We start from the raw sequence: 17,973 nt of genomic DNA on the forward strand, positions 1-17,973 counted from the left end.
CAGCCAATAAGCACAGAAAAGATAACGGACCCCCCTGCTTTAGCAGAAGAGGTTGCTAGACCTACTGATCCCAGTGTACTGCAAAATGTATGAATATAATATTAAGTGTATATTTTGCAGCACACTGATTGTCCCATTTTTGCACAGTTTTGGTTTGTTCTTCAGATCCAGTTCCCAATCGAAATTCTGCTGAGCTGAACCATCTGAACTCAAATTTGGGTGTCACGAAAAATGTTCTATCTTCAAAAAAAAAAGGAAAAGATTATTCTGTAGAAAAGAAATTTATATCTGAGCCCAAGTCATAGATATAAGTATATTACCATTTATTTTAATGTTGACCCAATAGAAATAACATCTTACTTCTATCAATATTATTTTTAATAATAAGAACACTAAAATAATAATTCTAAACAAAATACAAAAGAAAGAAATAAACAAACAGCATTTTGTGTGTGTGTGTGTGCAGAAACAGTGAGAATGACCTGGCACAGCTCTGAGCCACCTGCAGCTATGAGCATGTTTCTCCAGGACCGCTCCCAGAATGCACTGCTCTCCCAACATGGCGGCGCCCAGTGACCGGCAAGCCTCGAACCCTCTGAGCGGGTTTCCGTTCCTGATACCCGGGGTGAAGCCGGGAGCAGGCGGCCCTGCCGGGGGAGGGGAAGAGGGAGGAGGAGAGGGAGGACACCCCAAGAAGCCCTGCCGTGCCTGCATGGATTTCAAGAGCTGGATGAAGCAACAGAGGAAGCACAGCTCGGCCTCCCAGGTGAGGCGGTAACCGGGGCCTGTCACTATCCGGCCAGTCACAATCCGGCCAGTCACTATCCGCCCCCTGTCACTATCCGGCCTGTCACTATCCGTGTGGGGGGTCCCCGTGTGTCAGCTGGGAGGGAGGCTGGGGGTCCCCGAGTGTCACCAGAGGGTAAAGTGTCCTATGGTAACTTTATGTCCTAGTCACTGTATGTATGCTGCATTCTGTCACCTCGGATACTGGCAAGTTACTATCTCTTACCGACTGTCACCTCAGGTACTAGACAGGATGTTAAGTGGACTGTCACCTCAGGTACTAGTCACATGGACTGTCACCTCAGGTACTAGTCACATGGACTGTCACCTCAGGTATTAGTCACATGGACTGTCACCTCAGGTATTAGTCACATGGACTGTCACCTCAGGTATTAGTCACATGGACTGTCACCTCAGGTATTAGTCACATGGACTGTCACCTCAGGTATTAGTCACATGGACTGTCACCTCAGGTACTAGTCACATGGACTGTCACCTCAGGTACTAGTCGGTGTGTGCCATGGACTGTCTCACCCCGTAGTAGTCACATGGACTGTCACCTCAGGTACTAGTCACATGGACTGTCACCTCAGGTACTAGTCACATGGACTGTCACCTCAGGTACTAGTCACATGGACTGTCACCTCAGGTACTAGTCGGTGTGTGCCATGGACTGTCTCACCCCGTACTAGTCACATGGACTGTCACCTCAGGTACTAGTCGGTGTGTGCCATGGACTGTCTCACCCCGTATTAGTCACATGGACTGTCACCTCAGGTACTAGTCAGGATGTTACGTGGACTGTCACCTCAGGTACTAGTCAGTGTGTGCCATAGACTGTCCCATTCCGTATTAGTCAGTGTGTGTTGTGGACTGTCAACTCAGATACTAGTCAGTGTGTGCCATAGACTGTCCCATTCCGTATTAGTCAGTGTGTGTTGTGGACTGTCAACTCAGATACTAGTCAGTGTGTGCCATAGACTGTCCCATTCCGTATTAGTCAGTGTGTGTTGTGGACTGTCAACTCAGATACTAGTCAGTGTGTGCCATAGACTGTCCCATTCCGTATTAGTCAGTGTGTGTTGTGGACTGTCACCTCAGGTACTAGTCAGGATGTTATGTGGACTGTCACCTCAGATACTAGTCAGTGTGTGCCATGGACTGTCCCATTCCGTATTTGTCAGTGTGTGTTGTGGACTGTCACCTCAGTTATTAGTCATATGGACTGTCACCTCAGGTACTAGTCAGGATGTTACGTGGACTGTCACCTCAGATACTAGTCAGTGTGTGCCATGGACTGTCACCTCAGGTATTGGTCACATGGACTGTTATCTCCGGTACTAGTCAGTGTGTGCCATGGATTGTCACCTCAGGTATTAGTCAAATGGACTGTTATCTCAGGTACTAGTCAGTGTGTGCCATGGACTGTCCCATCCTGTATTAGTCAGTGTGTGTTGTGGACTGTATCCTCGGGTACTAGTCAGTGTGTCAAATGGACTGTGACCTCAGGTATTAATCAATGGGTGCAGCAAATTTCAGTTTAGTCAGTCTTTTGACTAAAAAGCTGTTTTAGTCATATTTTAGTCTACTAAATCTCCAGTAGATTTTAATCGACACCACTAAAATCTAATGGGTTTAGATGTTGCCCCTTCCACAGCCCATCTGTGTCTCTTTGTGTCTCTCTCTCAAGCCCTGGTCTGTCCATTTTGCCCCTTCCACAGACCTTATTAATTTTGGTGGCAAATCTCAATTTAGTTTTAGTCATATTCTTTTGACTAAAAAGCCATTTTAGTCATCGGAATTGTTTTAGCTTTAGTCTAGTTTTAGGCGATTAAATCGCAAACATTTTAGTTGACTAAAATTTGACTAAAATGGTTAGTCGACAAAATGAATACTGTAGCTGACTAACATATTTGTCCTGGAGTTGTTGGTATTGAACCTATGCAATTTTTTGCATAAATTTGTCATCTGGTGCCAGGTATGATGTCATCAGGCAGCTACTGTACATCTTGTTCCTAATGTGTTCTTAAACACTGCACATTTCTGATAACCGCAGGAAAAAACAAATAAGAAATATCAATGTATTAAAAAGTATTGTATCAGACCAATGACATATTGAGGATAGAATACAAAACTAATATTGCATCACTTTCCCAATTTTCTTCCACACCCAGTGTGTGTTTTCCAGTTCATGTACAAACATTTTTTATTTTACAATGATACAATATACATGTTTATTGTGTTTTGACTTGCTACATATTTTTTATTTTTTATTTTTTTGCTGGAATAAAATTAATAATTTCAGTGCTTTTGTAGCTCTGCACTCATGCTTGTAATACCCATTACCGGTAATTAAGTCAGTCCTAAATCTTGCTCTCTTATTAACACGATACAGATAATCTTAACTGTATTCTCCTCTAGCGACTCTAATTGGTATCTACAAGTTAGGGCAAGTTGAAGCACTTAAAGGGACACAGTAGGCACCCAGACCACTTCAGCTAATTAAAGTGGTCTGGGTGCTGTGACACTTTTGCACTTAGTGCTGCAATGTAAAACAGACCAGCCACTAGACAGCCACTAGAGTGCTTCCAGAATCCAAACGGACTTTTGGTCTGTTATCTGACGCTGGACGTCCTCACGGACCTCCGGCGTCAGATTTTCTCAATAGAAAAGCATTGGATAATGCTTTCTTATTGGGAGGCCATTGCCGCGCATGCGCATTATTTCTCCCCCGCCAGCTGACGTCGGCATGGGCGGAGCCTAACCCCGCGCCGAGGACTATCAGCGATGGATTCCGGTAAGTGGCTGAAGGGGTTTTTAACCCTCTTCAGCCACGCGGGAAGGTGGCCCCGAGGGAGGGAGGCACTCCAGGAGCCTATAGTGCCAGGAAAACTGTTTTTTTTTTTTTCGGGCACTTTAGGATCCCTTTAACCCCTTAAGGACCAAACTTCTGGAATAAAAGGGAATCATGACATGTCACACATGTCATGTGTCCTTAAGGGGTTAAGCTGTAGTCTAAGATACATGTATTTTATTGTTCTACGATTAATGCTCTAATCTAGCATGTTTTGGCACACGATATATTGTTAATGGTGCTGACACTGAAGCAATAGTAATTTGTTTAGAGTTGCCTGGAATATAAATCCTGCCTTGTATTTATGCATTTGATTTCCTCTTTAAGCCCAACCTAGAAAAAAAAATCTGTGGACATTGGTGGCACCAAATACATTTTAGAAGAATCCTCTCTAGACCAAAGTTATCTCACACACTGAAGGCTTCATTGTGGGCAGCTGCCCAGCACATGATCAATATTATGTTCCTGCTTCAACAAATGAGAATGCGTGTAGTTCAATAGTAGTTCAAGTATGTGAAGCAAGATGATTATTCATTAAACAGAACAATTGACATACCGATTTGCAAATTGGGTGGGATCTCTGTCTTCTACTTAAAGGGACACTATAGTCACCTGAACAACTTTAGCTTAATGAAGCAGTTTTGGTGTAAAGGACAGCCTCACTGCACAATCCTCTGCCATTTAGGAGTTAAATCCCTTTGTTTATGAACCCTAGTCACACCTCTCTGCATGTGACTTTCACAGCCTTCCATAAACACTTCCTGTAAAGAGAGCCCTATTTAGGCTTTCTTTATTGCAAGTTCTGTTTAATTAAGATTTTCTTATCCCCTGCTATGTTAATAGTTTGCTAGACCCTGCAAGAGCCTCCTGTATGTGATTAAAGTTCAATTTAGAGATTGAGGTACAATTATTTAAGGTAAATTACATCTGTTTGAAATTAAAAACCAGTTTTGTTTTTTCATGCAGGCTCTGTCAATCATAGCCAGGGGAGGTGTGGCTAGGGCTGCATAAACAGAAACAAAGTGATTTAACTCCTAAATGACAGTGAATTGAGCAGTGAAATTGCAGGGGAATGATCTATACACTAAAACTGCTTTATTTAGCTAAAGTAATTTAGGCGACTATAGTGTTCCTTTAAAGATACATATTACCATGATTGTCACTAACACTTATTGTCTTCTACGAAATTACCTCTAAATAAGGTTTTGTAATATTACACTTTGTGCCATAGCAGTAGGGATCGACTGATATTGTTTTTTTAGAGCCGATACCGATAATCTGTGACCTTTCAGGCTGATAGCCGATAACTTGCCGATATTCTGTACATATACCATTTTGAAAAAAAATAAACTATTTCTAAAGGTAAATGCACAAAATATACATGCCACATGTAGTGGATGCAGTGTGTTTAGACAGGGGAGCTGTGTGTGTAGTGGATGCAGTGAGTGTTTGTGTAGTGTGTATAGTGAATGCAGTGAGTGTTTGTGTAGTGTGTATATATAGTGAATGCAGAGTGTGTGTTTGTGTAGTGTGTGTGTATAGTGAATGTAGTGTGCGTAAAGTGAATGCAGTGTGTGTGTTTGTGTTTGTGTAGTGTGTTTGTGTTTGTATAGTTTGTGTATATAATTAATGAATGCAGAGTGTGTGTGTGTGTTTGTGAAGGGATGTAATTTGTGTAAAATGAGGGGGTAGGAGGGGCATTTTTTTATTTTAATTTTATTTTTTATATTTATGGGTTTTTTTTTTGTCCCCCCTCCCTGTTTCATACTTGGCCAGGGAAGGGGGCTATAGCAGTCCCCAGGGCCGCCATCAGGGGGTGACAACCATGACGGTTGTCACGGGCCCGGCGGCCCTGGGGGGCCCGGACTGCTCTGGCAGTCCTGGGCCCCACTTTCCCTCTCTGCACACATAGATAGCGAATATCGCTATCTATGTGTGCAGCCACGGGCCCCCGGCTCCCTGTTACCGCAGAGGGGGCCCACGCAGCACACAGCCTCTTCTCCTCTCTGCTAATAACTCTCGCGAGACCCGGTTGCCATGGCAACGCTCCGCGGGTCTCGAGAGAGTTATTGGAGGAGAGAAGAGAAGAGGCTGTGTGCTGCGAGGGCCCCCTCTGCGGTAACAGGGAGCCGGGGGGCCCCACCATGCCACCGGACCACCAGGGATGGAATCTCCCCCCTCCCTAGACACAGGTAAGCAGGGAGGGGGGAGAAACTATTTAAATATATATATATATTTTTTAATTATGTTAAAATGCCCCCCCCTCCCCCTCACCCCAGCACATTTACACACACACACTGCATACACTGACACAACACACACACACACACACACACACACTGCATACACACACGCACACTGCATACACTGACACAACACACACATACACTGACACAACACACACACACATACACTGACACAACACACACACACACACACTGCATACACTGACACAACACACACACTGCATACACTGACACAACACACACACACACTGCATACACTGACACAACACACACACTACATACACTGACACAGCACTCACACTACATACACTGACACAGCACACACACTGCATACTATGACACAACACACACACTATATACACTAACACAACACACACACTGCATACACTAACACAACACACACACTGCATACACTAACACAACACACACACTGCATACACTGGCACAACACACACACACTGCATACACTGGCACAACACACACACACTGACACAACACACACACACACACTGCATACACTGACACAACACACACACACACACACTGCATACACTGACACAACACACACACACTGCATACACTGACACAACACACACACACTGCATACACTGACACAACACACACACACTGCATACACTGACACAACACACACACACTGCATACACTGACACAACACACACACACTGCATACACTGACACAACACACACACACTGCATACACTGACACAACACACACACACTGCATACACTGACACAACACACACACACTGCATACACTGACACAACACACACACACTGCATACACTGACACAACACACACACACACTGCATACACTGACACAACACACACACTACATACACTGACACAAAGCACTATGCATACACCGACACAACACACTCTGCATACACTGACACAACACACTCTGCATACACTGACACAACACACTCTGCATACACTGACACAACACACTCTGCATACACTGACACAGCACACACTGCATACACTGACACAGCACACACACACATACACTAACACAACACACACACTATATACACTAACACAACACACACACTATATACACTAACACAACACACACACTATATACACTAACACAACACACATACACTAACACAACACACACACACTATATACACTAACACAACACACACTGCATACACTGACACAACACACACTGCATACACTGACACAACACACACACTGCATACACTGACACAACACACACACACACACTGCATACACTGACAACACACACACTGCATTCACTGACACAACACACACACACTGCATACACTGACACAACACACACGCACTGCATACACTGACACAACACACACGCACTGCATACACTGACACAACACACACACACACTGCATACACTGACACAACACACACACACACACTGCATACACTGACACAACACACACACACACACACTGCATACACTGACACAGCACACACACTGCATACACTGACACAACACACACACACACACACACACTACATACACTGACAGCACACACACTGCATACACTGACACAACACACACACACACTATATACACACTACATACACTAACACAACACACACACTGCATACACTGGCACAACACACACACACACACACTACATACACTAACACAACACACACACTACATACACTGACACAACACACACACACACACTGCATACACTGACACAACACACACACACTGCATACACTGACACAACACACACACACTGCATACACTGACACAACACACACACACTACATACACTGACACAGCACACACACACTGCATACACTGACACAGCACACACACACTGCATACACTGACACAGCACACACACTGCATACACTGACACAGCACACACACTGCATACACTGACACAACACACACACACACTACATACACTGACACAGCACACACACACACACACACTACATACACTGACAGTGCATACACTGACACAACACACACACACACACACTATATACACACTACATACACTAACACAACACACACACTGCATACACTGGCACAACACACACACTACATACACTGACACAACACACACACTCTGCATACACTGACACAACACACACTGCATACACTAACACAACACACACTGCATACACTAACACACACACTGCATTCACTAATACAACATGCACTCTGCATACACTACACACTAACACACTCACTGCATCCTCTATACTGACACACACTCTGCATTCGCTACACATTGACACACTCTGCATTCACTACACTAACACACTCTCTGCATTCACTACACTAACACACTCTCTGCATTTACTACACATTAACACTCTGCATTCACTACACATTAACACTCTGCATTCACTACACACTAACACACTCTCTGCATTCACTACACTAACACACTCTCTGCATTCACTACACTAACACACTTTCTGCATTCACTACACTAACAAACTCTCTGCATTCGCTACACATTAACACACTCTCTGCATTCACTAAACTAACACACTCTCTGCATTCACTAAACTAACACACTCTGCATTCACTACACTAACACACTCTGCATTCACTACACATTAACACACTCTCTGCATTCACTAAACTAACACACTCTCTGCATTCACTACACTAACACACTCTCTGCATTCACTACACTAACACACTTTATGCATTCACTACACATTAACACACTCTCTGCATTCACTACACATTAACACACTCTCTGCATTCACTACACATTAACACACTCTCTGCATTCACTACACATTAACACACTCTCTGCATTCACTACACATTAACACACTCTCTGCATTCACTACACATTAACACACTCTCTGCATTCACTACACATTAACACACTCTCTGCATTCACTACACATTAACACACTCTCTGCATTCACTACAAATTAACACACTCTCTGCATTCACTACACATTAACACACTCTCTGCATTCACTACACATTTACACACACACTACATTCATTACACTGACACACTCTGCATTTATTACACACTAAGACACACTCTGCATTCACTACACTAACATACACTCTGCATCAACTGTACACACAGCATCCACTACACAAACATCCTGTATTCACAGTACACACACTACATCCACCACAAATTGAAACACTCTGCATTCACTATACACAGACACTGCGTCTAATACACACACTACATCCACTACAGACACTGCATCCACTAAACACATTTAATCTAGTACATACAAACACTACATCCACTACACAAACACACACTACATCACTGTACACACACTACATCCACTACTCAAACACTCTCTGCATTCACTAACCATTAACACTCTGCATTCACTATACACAGACACTGTGTCTAATACACACACTACATCCACTAAACACATTTCATCTAGTACATACAAACAGTACATTCACTACACAAACACACACTACATCACTGTACACACACTACACACACTACTCAAACACACTCTGCATCCGCTACACACTAACACACTCTCTGCATTCACTACACATTAACACCCTCTGCATTCACTACACTAACAAACTCTCTGCATTCGCTACACATTAACACACTCTGCATTCACTACACATTAACACACTCTACATTCGCTACACATTAACACACTGCATTCACTACACTAACACACACTCTGCATTCACTACACATTAACACTCTCTGCATTCACTACACTAACACACTTTCTGCATTCACTACACTAACAAACTCTCTGCATTCGCTACACATTAACACACTCTGCATTCGCTACACATTAACACACTCTGCATTCGCTACACATTAACACACTCTGCATTCGCTACACATTAACACACTCTGCATTCGCTACACATTAACACACACTGCATTTGCTTCACATTAACACACTCTGCATTCACTACACTAACACACACTCTGCATCCGCTACACACTAACACTTTCTGCATTCACTACACTAACACACACTCTGCATCCGCTACACACTAACACTCTCTGCATTCACTACATATCAACACTCTGCATCCGCTACACACTAACACACTCTCTGTATTCACTACACATTAACACACTCTCTGCATTCACTACACTAACATACTTTCTGCATTCACTACACTAACACACTTTCTGCATTCACTACACTAACACACTTTCTGCATTCACTACACATTAACACACTCTCTGCATTCACTACACATTAACACACTCTCTGCATTCACTACACATTAACACACTCTCTGCATTCACTACACATTAACACACTCTCTGCATTCACTACACATTAACACACTCTCTGCATTCACTACACATTAACACACTCTCTGCATTCACTACACATTAACACACTCTCTGCATTCACTACACATTAACACACTCTCTGCATTCACTACACATTAACACACTCTCTGCATTCACTACACATTAACACACTCTCTGCATTCACTACACATTAACACACTCTCTGCATTCACTACACATTAACACACTCTCTGCATTCACTACACATTAACACACTCTCTGCATTCACTACACATTAACACACTCTCTGCATTCACTACACATTTACACACACTACATTCATTACACTGACACACTCTGCATTTATTACACACTAAGACACACTCTGCATTCACTATACTGACACACACTCTGCATTAACTGTACACACAGCATCCACTACACAAACATCCTGTATTCACAGTACACACACTACATCCACCACAAATTGAAACACACTGCATTCACTATACACAGACACTGCGTCTAATACACACACTACATCCACTACAGACACTGCATCCACTAAACACATTTCATCTAGTACATACAAACACTACATCCACTACACAAACACACACTACATCACTGTACACACACTACATCCACTACTCAAACACACTCTGCGTTCACTATACACACTGCATCCGCTACACAAACACACACTCTGCATTCACTGCACAAACAGTATCTAATACACACAAACACTACATCCATTACACACATTCTAATTCACTTCCACTATACACACCACATTCAGTCCCGCATCATTGTCAGCGGACTAGGTAGGGCGTGGGCGGGCCCGGGAGGGGGCGGGGGAGGGGGGGGAGGGGGGGGCCCAGACCTTGTGCTTTGTCAGGGGCCCCAAAATTTCTGATGGCAGCCCTGGCAGTCCCTGGTGGTCCAGTGGCATGTACTGGGCAGTGGGGGGCGGCAGCAAGCTCTTGCTTACCTTTCCAGCAGCTCCTCCTGCTCCCCAGTGTAAATCTCGCGGTCTGCGTGCCGCGTGGAGCGTTGCCATGGTAACCCATAGCAACGCTCTGACGGCCGCGGGACTCGCAAGATTTACACTGGGAAACTGGAGGAACTGCAGGAAAGGTAAGTAAGAGCTTGCTGCTGGCCCTCCAGGACCGCCAGGCTGGTAATGGGCCCGGCGGTCCTGGGAGGTAATATCCTGGGAGGTAATATCGGTATCTATATTGGCCTATATTGCCTAAAATACAGAATATCGGCCGATAATATTGGTAAAACTGATAATCGGTCGATCCCTACATAGCAGTGGGTTGGGGTCAACACAACATTCAATGGGATCAGTTTCAAGTATTGGAGTGTCCTTGTTTAGCAATATAGCTTGCCGTTTACATGTTAACTTGTCACAGAGCAAGTACACGGAGGTCCAAAATTCAGAGTAGGATTTGACAGGTAAATAGCTTATTTGTAAGTAGTTAAAAAATTTTTTGTTGCATGTACATATTATAACTGAGTCTGGGGAGATTCATCATGGGTAAGATCAATGTGTAAAAATAGTGGAATTTTATTTTCAAAATTTCAGGTTCATTATTTTAAAACAAAGAGGAAAATCCTCCTGAATTGAAAGTTTTAACAGGATGAGGCTACAGTGCTCCTCCTGAGACAACTGTTTGGCAAGCGAATCATTTCAAGAAATTCACAGATTAAGTGGCGGTCACGTTTGCCTGACCTTTCAGCTCCCGAATACTTACTGTGGGGATACCCAAAAGAAAAAAAAGTTTCTTACTTAAGTGTAAACGGTGACAAGGATTATGCAAAGGCTCATTATATAGTGTGAGTCCATAGAAGTTATATGATATGAAACAGGTTAAAATCCAGTTCTCTTCCTGTGTTGTAGACAAAACTTGATCAGCAGCATCCCCTAGTGTTGCTAAGCCTAACTGTTCATGGCTTATGTCATTTTTTGTTTTTGATTCTATTTTAACGTTATTGTACATTTTTGATACAACTGTGGATGTCAACATGGGAAATAAATCTAAACAAGTTTGGTCTTTATATGCATCTTGCTGATTTTATATTTTTAAATTGTTTTTATTAAATTAGAATGTAAGCTTGTTTAAAGGACCACTATAGTGCCAGGAAAACAAACTAGTTTTCCTGGCACTATAGGGTTATTAGGGCTGAAGGGGTTAAAATTCCTTCAGCCACTTACCTTTCTCCAGCACCGGGCTCCCTCAGCGCTGGGAAACTCTCCTCCTCCTGCCGACGTCAGCGCCGAATGCGCATGCGCGGCAAGAGCCGCACGCGCATTTACACCGCCCATAGGAAAGCATTACTCAATGCTTGCCTATGGACGTCCAGCGTCTTCTCACTGTGATTTTCACAGTGAGAATCGCGGAAGTGGCGTCTAGTGGCTGTCAATGAGACAGCCACTAGAGGCTGAAATGGTTTCTCTGAAATGGCTATGTTTTCAGCTAGAGGGTTAAAACTCAGGTGAGCTGAAGTTGTCTATGGTGTCTATGATGCCTATGGTGGTCCTTTAAGCTCCCCATCTACTGAAATACACGAAGTCAGGATACCAGAAATATACAAAATCAGAAACAAGCAGGTCAGGATACCAGAAATACACAGTCACAAACAAGCAGGGTCAGGATACCAGAATTACACAAAGTCAAATATAAGCTGAGGTCAATATCAGAGAGACTTGCGTGTATCAAGACATAAACCACAATAGAGCAATGAGTATTGGGCCAGTACAGGCCATATCATCTGAGACCCCAAATAACATGGGGTTGCAACCATGACGTGGTACCTTTAAGGCCATGACGTCATGATTATAAAATGTATTTTAAGGGTCTGTAGTTCACAACATGAACCAGGAGAGGGAGCCATTCGCTGGACCGAATGTGAGCATTTTTCCTATTAAGGCCGCGCCGTCTGAGGACCATAGCAATGCAGCCGCCCGGTGCGTTCTCTACACGTGACCCGAGAGGAAAGTCTATGACAGGGCTTGACAAATCCCCCAGGTCGCCATGTCGACTACAAGATTTGCCCTGGCGCCTGGGATTTGTTAGCTTTTTATCCAAAATGGCCGGCTAGGCAAATAATGGAGCCGGCCATCCACCTGCGGGAGCATGTAGCCGGCCGCCCTGGGCTTTATGGAGGTGGCCGGCTCAGTGGAGCATCAAGGCGGCCGGCTGGGGCAGCGTGCGAGGGAGCAGTGATCTTCCAGCGGCTCCTCTCTGCTCCCTCGCGCTGTTTAATGATGCCGGTAGCGAGAATATGACATAATTCCGGCCCTGTCATCACAGGAAGCAAAGAGTAGCTGCCTGGTAGACTACTGCTCCCTCTCACACAGGAAGAGAGAGCAGCCCCACCGGACCCCAGGGAAAGTTCACTCAGCTCTCCCAAAGGTGGATTAAAATAAAGAAAATAATAATTTGTAAGTGTGTGTGTGTCTGTTTAAGTACCTGCCCTCCTCCGATCACATGATTGGTGTTTTTACTCACCTTTTTTCCCCATGCCGTGCAGGTTTTGCCGTGGCTTGTCCCGCCCCCATTGCCGAGTTTATCGATCTTTATGATCTCAGCAAAGTCAATGCTTTCCCATAGGAAAGTATTGGGAGGATATTGCGCATGTTCTGTATGGGTAACATTCAGCGCCTCCATGCAGAGCACTGACACAGGACTCTCTGGGGGCCGTCTGAGTGACAGCCTAGAGATTTTAGTAGGCAGCAGGGACAGGCTATAGGCACCAGAACCCCTACATTAAGCTGTAGTGGTTCTGGTGACTATAGTGTCCTTTAAAAAAAACAAAAAAACTTTTTTAGCTGGCTCCTAGATTCCAAACTAATTTGTCAAGCCCTGGTCTATGACACTGCTATTCTTGTATGTCTAGCTTTTCTTGTTGTAGCTATTTGTTTGTTAGTCCTTATATTGTACACGGTGTGGAATATGTTGGTTCTTTATAAGTTATCTAGGGTTGAAATGTTGCCTAAAAGTTAGAAAATACATGAACTATATGCCAGGTATCCATTTTGTTTCTTACATCTATACACCGCAAACCTCTTCAATAAACTGCTAAAAAAGTCTATTTATAGGTCTTGGATAGTCTTTAAACCCTGTAAAGGTGGACCTTTTTTCTTTTTAGGAAACGGAGATCGAAGACAGAGAGAGACCGCCTGAATGCCCATTGGATAGGGAAGAGCTCGGCAGAAGTACTTGGTCGTTTTTACATACTATGGCAGCTTACTACCCTGATCAGCCCACTAGTAAACAGCAGTACGAGATGAAAAGCTTTATCAACATTTTCTCAAAGTTTTACCCATGTGATGAGTGTGCAGAGGACCTGAGAGACAGGTATGTACTTGGTTAACGAAACTGGATTTAAAGCAGTAAACAGGTTCTGTTACTTCCTGTGATTTTCTTTTGAATTATTTTTTTGGTACCTCACTGGAGGTAAACTCAAGAGGCTGCAATTGCCCAGAGCACCTGACATGCATTTAGAAGTCTGTGATTGGACGGACACAGAAAGTCTGGGAAGGGTTAGAAGAGGGAGGCTTATTCTACAGTTACATCTGTCAGAAGCTGGATGCATTATCTTGCAGCAACTGGTATTTAAGCCCCTCTGCATGGGTTATTAGCTGTCAATTGATGGCTGGCAGGAATCGGAGGGTTTAAAAAAAAAAAAAAAGGAAACATATCAATATTGCTATAGAGCGTTTTAGAGCAGCAAATTAAGTTCTTATCTTAGTTTCGCTATAATTTTAAAATTCTGATGAAATTTAAGACCTTGATTTGATATTTTTGGAAAAGCATTTCATTTATTTTTAAACAAATATTTAAAATATAATTATTTTTTAAAATATTAATATATATAGATATATCTCAAAACATACCATAACATTACAATATATTTCAAAATATCTAATCACATGAAATGCTTATCTAAAGTTATTAAAGGACAGCGTATTGTATTTGTTCTTTTGAGTATAATCAGTCCCTTCAGGATTTTTGCAGTAAACACTGTGTTTTCAGAGAAAATGCAGTGTTTACATTACAGCCTAGGGATACCTCCACTGACGGCCACTCAGCTTTTAGAGCTGCTTCCTGAGGCAGTGCTGCACAGTGAGCAGCATTCAGTGTGACATTTAGTGTCTCCGCCCTCTGCATGGAGACACTGAACTTTCCTCATAGAGATTAATTGATTCAATGCCTCTCTATGAGGAGATGCTGATTCACCAGGGGTGTGTTTGGCTTGTGTTGGCTCTGCCCCTGATCTGACTCCTTGACACTCAGCCAATCCAATGCTTTCCTGTGGGAAAGCATTGCGATTGGGTCAGTTCATAACTTCTGACAATGTCAGCCAAAGTGGCAGATCGGGGCAGAACCAGCAGCAGCAGACTATAATAAAGGTAATATTTGACTATATTTAGGGAGCAAGGGGGCTGTATGCTGTTTTTAGCACTACAGGGTTAGTAATACGTGTTTGTGTTCCTGACTCTATAGTGTTCCTTTAAATTGAGGCTAAATACTGGGATGCTATTTTAAAAAAATTAAAATCTCCCTCTGTTGCCTGAGAATTGTACCTTGTTCAAAACAGTCATCCACCAAATCCATGAAGAAAGATGTAGTTTTACAATATATAGTAGGTGCAGTGCCTTGAATGAACAACACAGATAACTTTTTAATTTGTTCTGCAGATTGAAGACTACTCAGCCTGATACCAGCAGCAGATACAACTTGTCACAGTGGATGTGCATACTACACAATGATGTGAATAGAAAACTGGGGAAGACGGAGTTTGACTGCTCAAAAGTTGATGAAAGATGGCGAGACGGCTGGAAGGATGGGTCCTGTGACTGATGATCTGATTCTGAAATCTCACTCATGTCGTTCCCAAGTGAATGTAATCTCAGATATCTATAAAACCTCGCCATATATAGACTCAGAAACCTGTCTAAATGATTTGTACTTATTTGTATTTCAATTGGGTATTATTAATGTTGTAGAGGATTTGTTACTTGCCCCAGTTATGTATTTTGTTGAAAGCCCCAGTGTGCACTATTTTGGAATATAACACCATCATTGGGGTCAGCAAAAATACGTTTTTACATGATTAGGTAGTATAGCTGGAGAAACTGTAACCCTTTGCAGGAAAATCCGCCAAAATAGAAAATTTGCAGGTTTTCCCAATTCCTGATAGCAGAAACGTTGTATTTAACTTCATGGTTACTTAAACATCCTCTTATTCTGACTCCAATAAGTGCTTGAATCAAAATATGGAGTGCTTCTTTTCCCTGTGACAATGACTCCTTGCAAATGTCAATATATTTAAACTGTGTGTGTAAATTCACGTTTTTGTTGGTTCTCCCTTTGGCTATTAGAGAAGAATTTATCATCTCCACCACAAGATATGCAGTACCATATTCCAGGGATAATCAGATTGCAAATAACTGTAGCTCTTATAGGATAACCGCCCTACAACCAATGCTCATTTTAAAGAGTGTATGTTTTCATCCGTACATTGTACCGCCATTTTGGCGAGCAACGTATAGATGTGGAAAAAAACTATTTAAAAGTAGGTCTCTCTCCCACTTCTCGGTTAAATCTTTGGCGTGCCGCCAATCTAATTGACAAGGGAGAACAGAAAAGACCACCCACCAACGGACCTTCTGCTCCCCCAAGCATAATAACCACAGCGCCTGCACTACAGTTGCCATGGAAACTCCCTAGACGGTGCTGCTAGCGCTGGCTAAGGTGTACAGGAATGAAGTGAAAGCCGCCAGAATGCTAACATTTTAGCCATTATATCGGCATCAAATAAAAGGAGACCAAAGGAGGAGCTGACGATGGCCTGTAGGTGGGTGTTTCATGAAGAGTAATACACATTAGTGGCACTGGAGGGTCCCTCTCCCTCCCACCCCCCAATCCCCGGTTACTGAAGGGGTGAAAACCCCTTCAGTCACTTACCTGAGGCAGCGGCGATGTCCCTCGCCGCCGTCTCCTCCTGGCGCCGCTCCGCCTCTGTATTGCATCGGCCGGTGGGCTGAAGATTGCAACCTTGGACCAGAAGCAAAAAGGATATATATAGAAAATTTACATTGACTAAATCATGTATCTTTGTGATAAATGATGTATTCAGTGTATATTGGGACAATTTAGGGCAAGTAAAATTTTCTCTACAAGTACACTTAAAAAAAAATATACTACCTGTTCCTTTAAACGATTTAATTTAGGTTTCTGTGGATGAATCGCTTCCTGGCTCAAAACAGTGGCTCCCAAACCATTTTTTCTGGTATTTAAATAAGTCAGAATTTGACATTTATTCACAGCTGCATTTGGCTATTTGATTTCCTACTTATATATTAACCCCTTAACGACACCGCTTCAGAAATAAAAGTCAATCCCGTCGAGTCCTTAGGGGGTTAAAGGAACGCTCCAGGCTGGAATTAACTCCATATTTTTTAAACAATATGTAGAGTATATATTATATAGATAGATAGATAATGCATTACATAATGGGAAAAAGAAATAAAACCCATTAAAACAAATTATATTAAGCTGTTATGTTTCTTGCAGTGAGCTCTCCCCAGACTAGGAAGTGGCTGAAACCTCTAAGCAAATCATGGCCTTACCATTATTGTAAGTGGTATCATATTACCCAGCTAGAGTTTATGGAATACATAGTACGGCACACAGCTACAGTTTCATCTATGAAAAAGCATAACATAAGCAACAGTGCAAGTTAATACACATCAGCAGTGCAGGGTTTTAACGCCCTTCATGTAGAAAGATGCAAACATGGTCACCGCTCAGG

At 42.9% G+C, this 17,973-nt stretch overlaps 1 protein-coding gene and 1 long non-coding RNA gene across 2 annotated transcripts in view; both read left to right on the forward strand.

Moving 5' to 3' along the window:
* LOC134571854 (uncharacterized) overlaps positions 1–17,973 on the forward strand; it is a 618,817-nt gene that overhangs the window by 212,465 nt on the left and 388,379 nt on the right. The window lies entirely within an intron of this gene.
* On the forward strand, positions 542–17,041 carry GFER (growth factor, augmenter of liver regeneration). Its single transcript, XM_063428960.1, has 3 exons — positions 542–766; positions 14,305–14,513; positions 15,857–17,041. The coding sequence occupies exons 1-3, from the start codon at positions 542–544 to the stop codon at positions 16,017–16,019; spliced, it is 597 nt and encodes a 198-aa protein (XP_063285030.1). The 3' UTR covers positions 16,020–17,041.

This window comes from Pelobates fuscus, chromosome 8 (genome assembly GCF_036172605.1).
Source record: "Pelobates fuscus isolate aPelFus1 chromosome 8, aPelFus1.pri, whole genome shotgun sequence".
Classification (NCBI taxonomy): domain Eukaryota; kingdom Metazoa; phylum Chordata; class Amphibia; order Anura; family Pelobatidae; genus Pelobates; species Pelobates fuscus.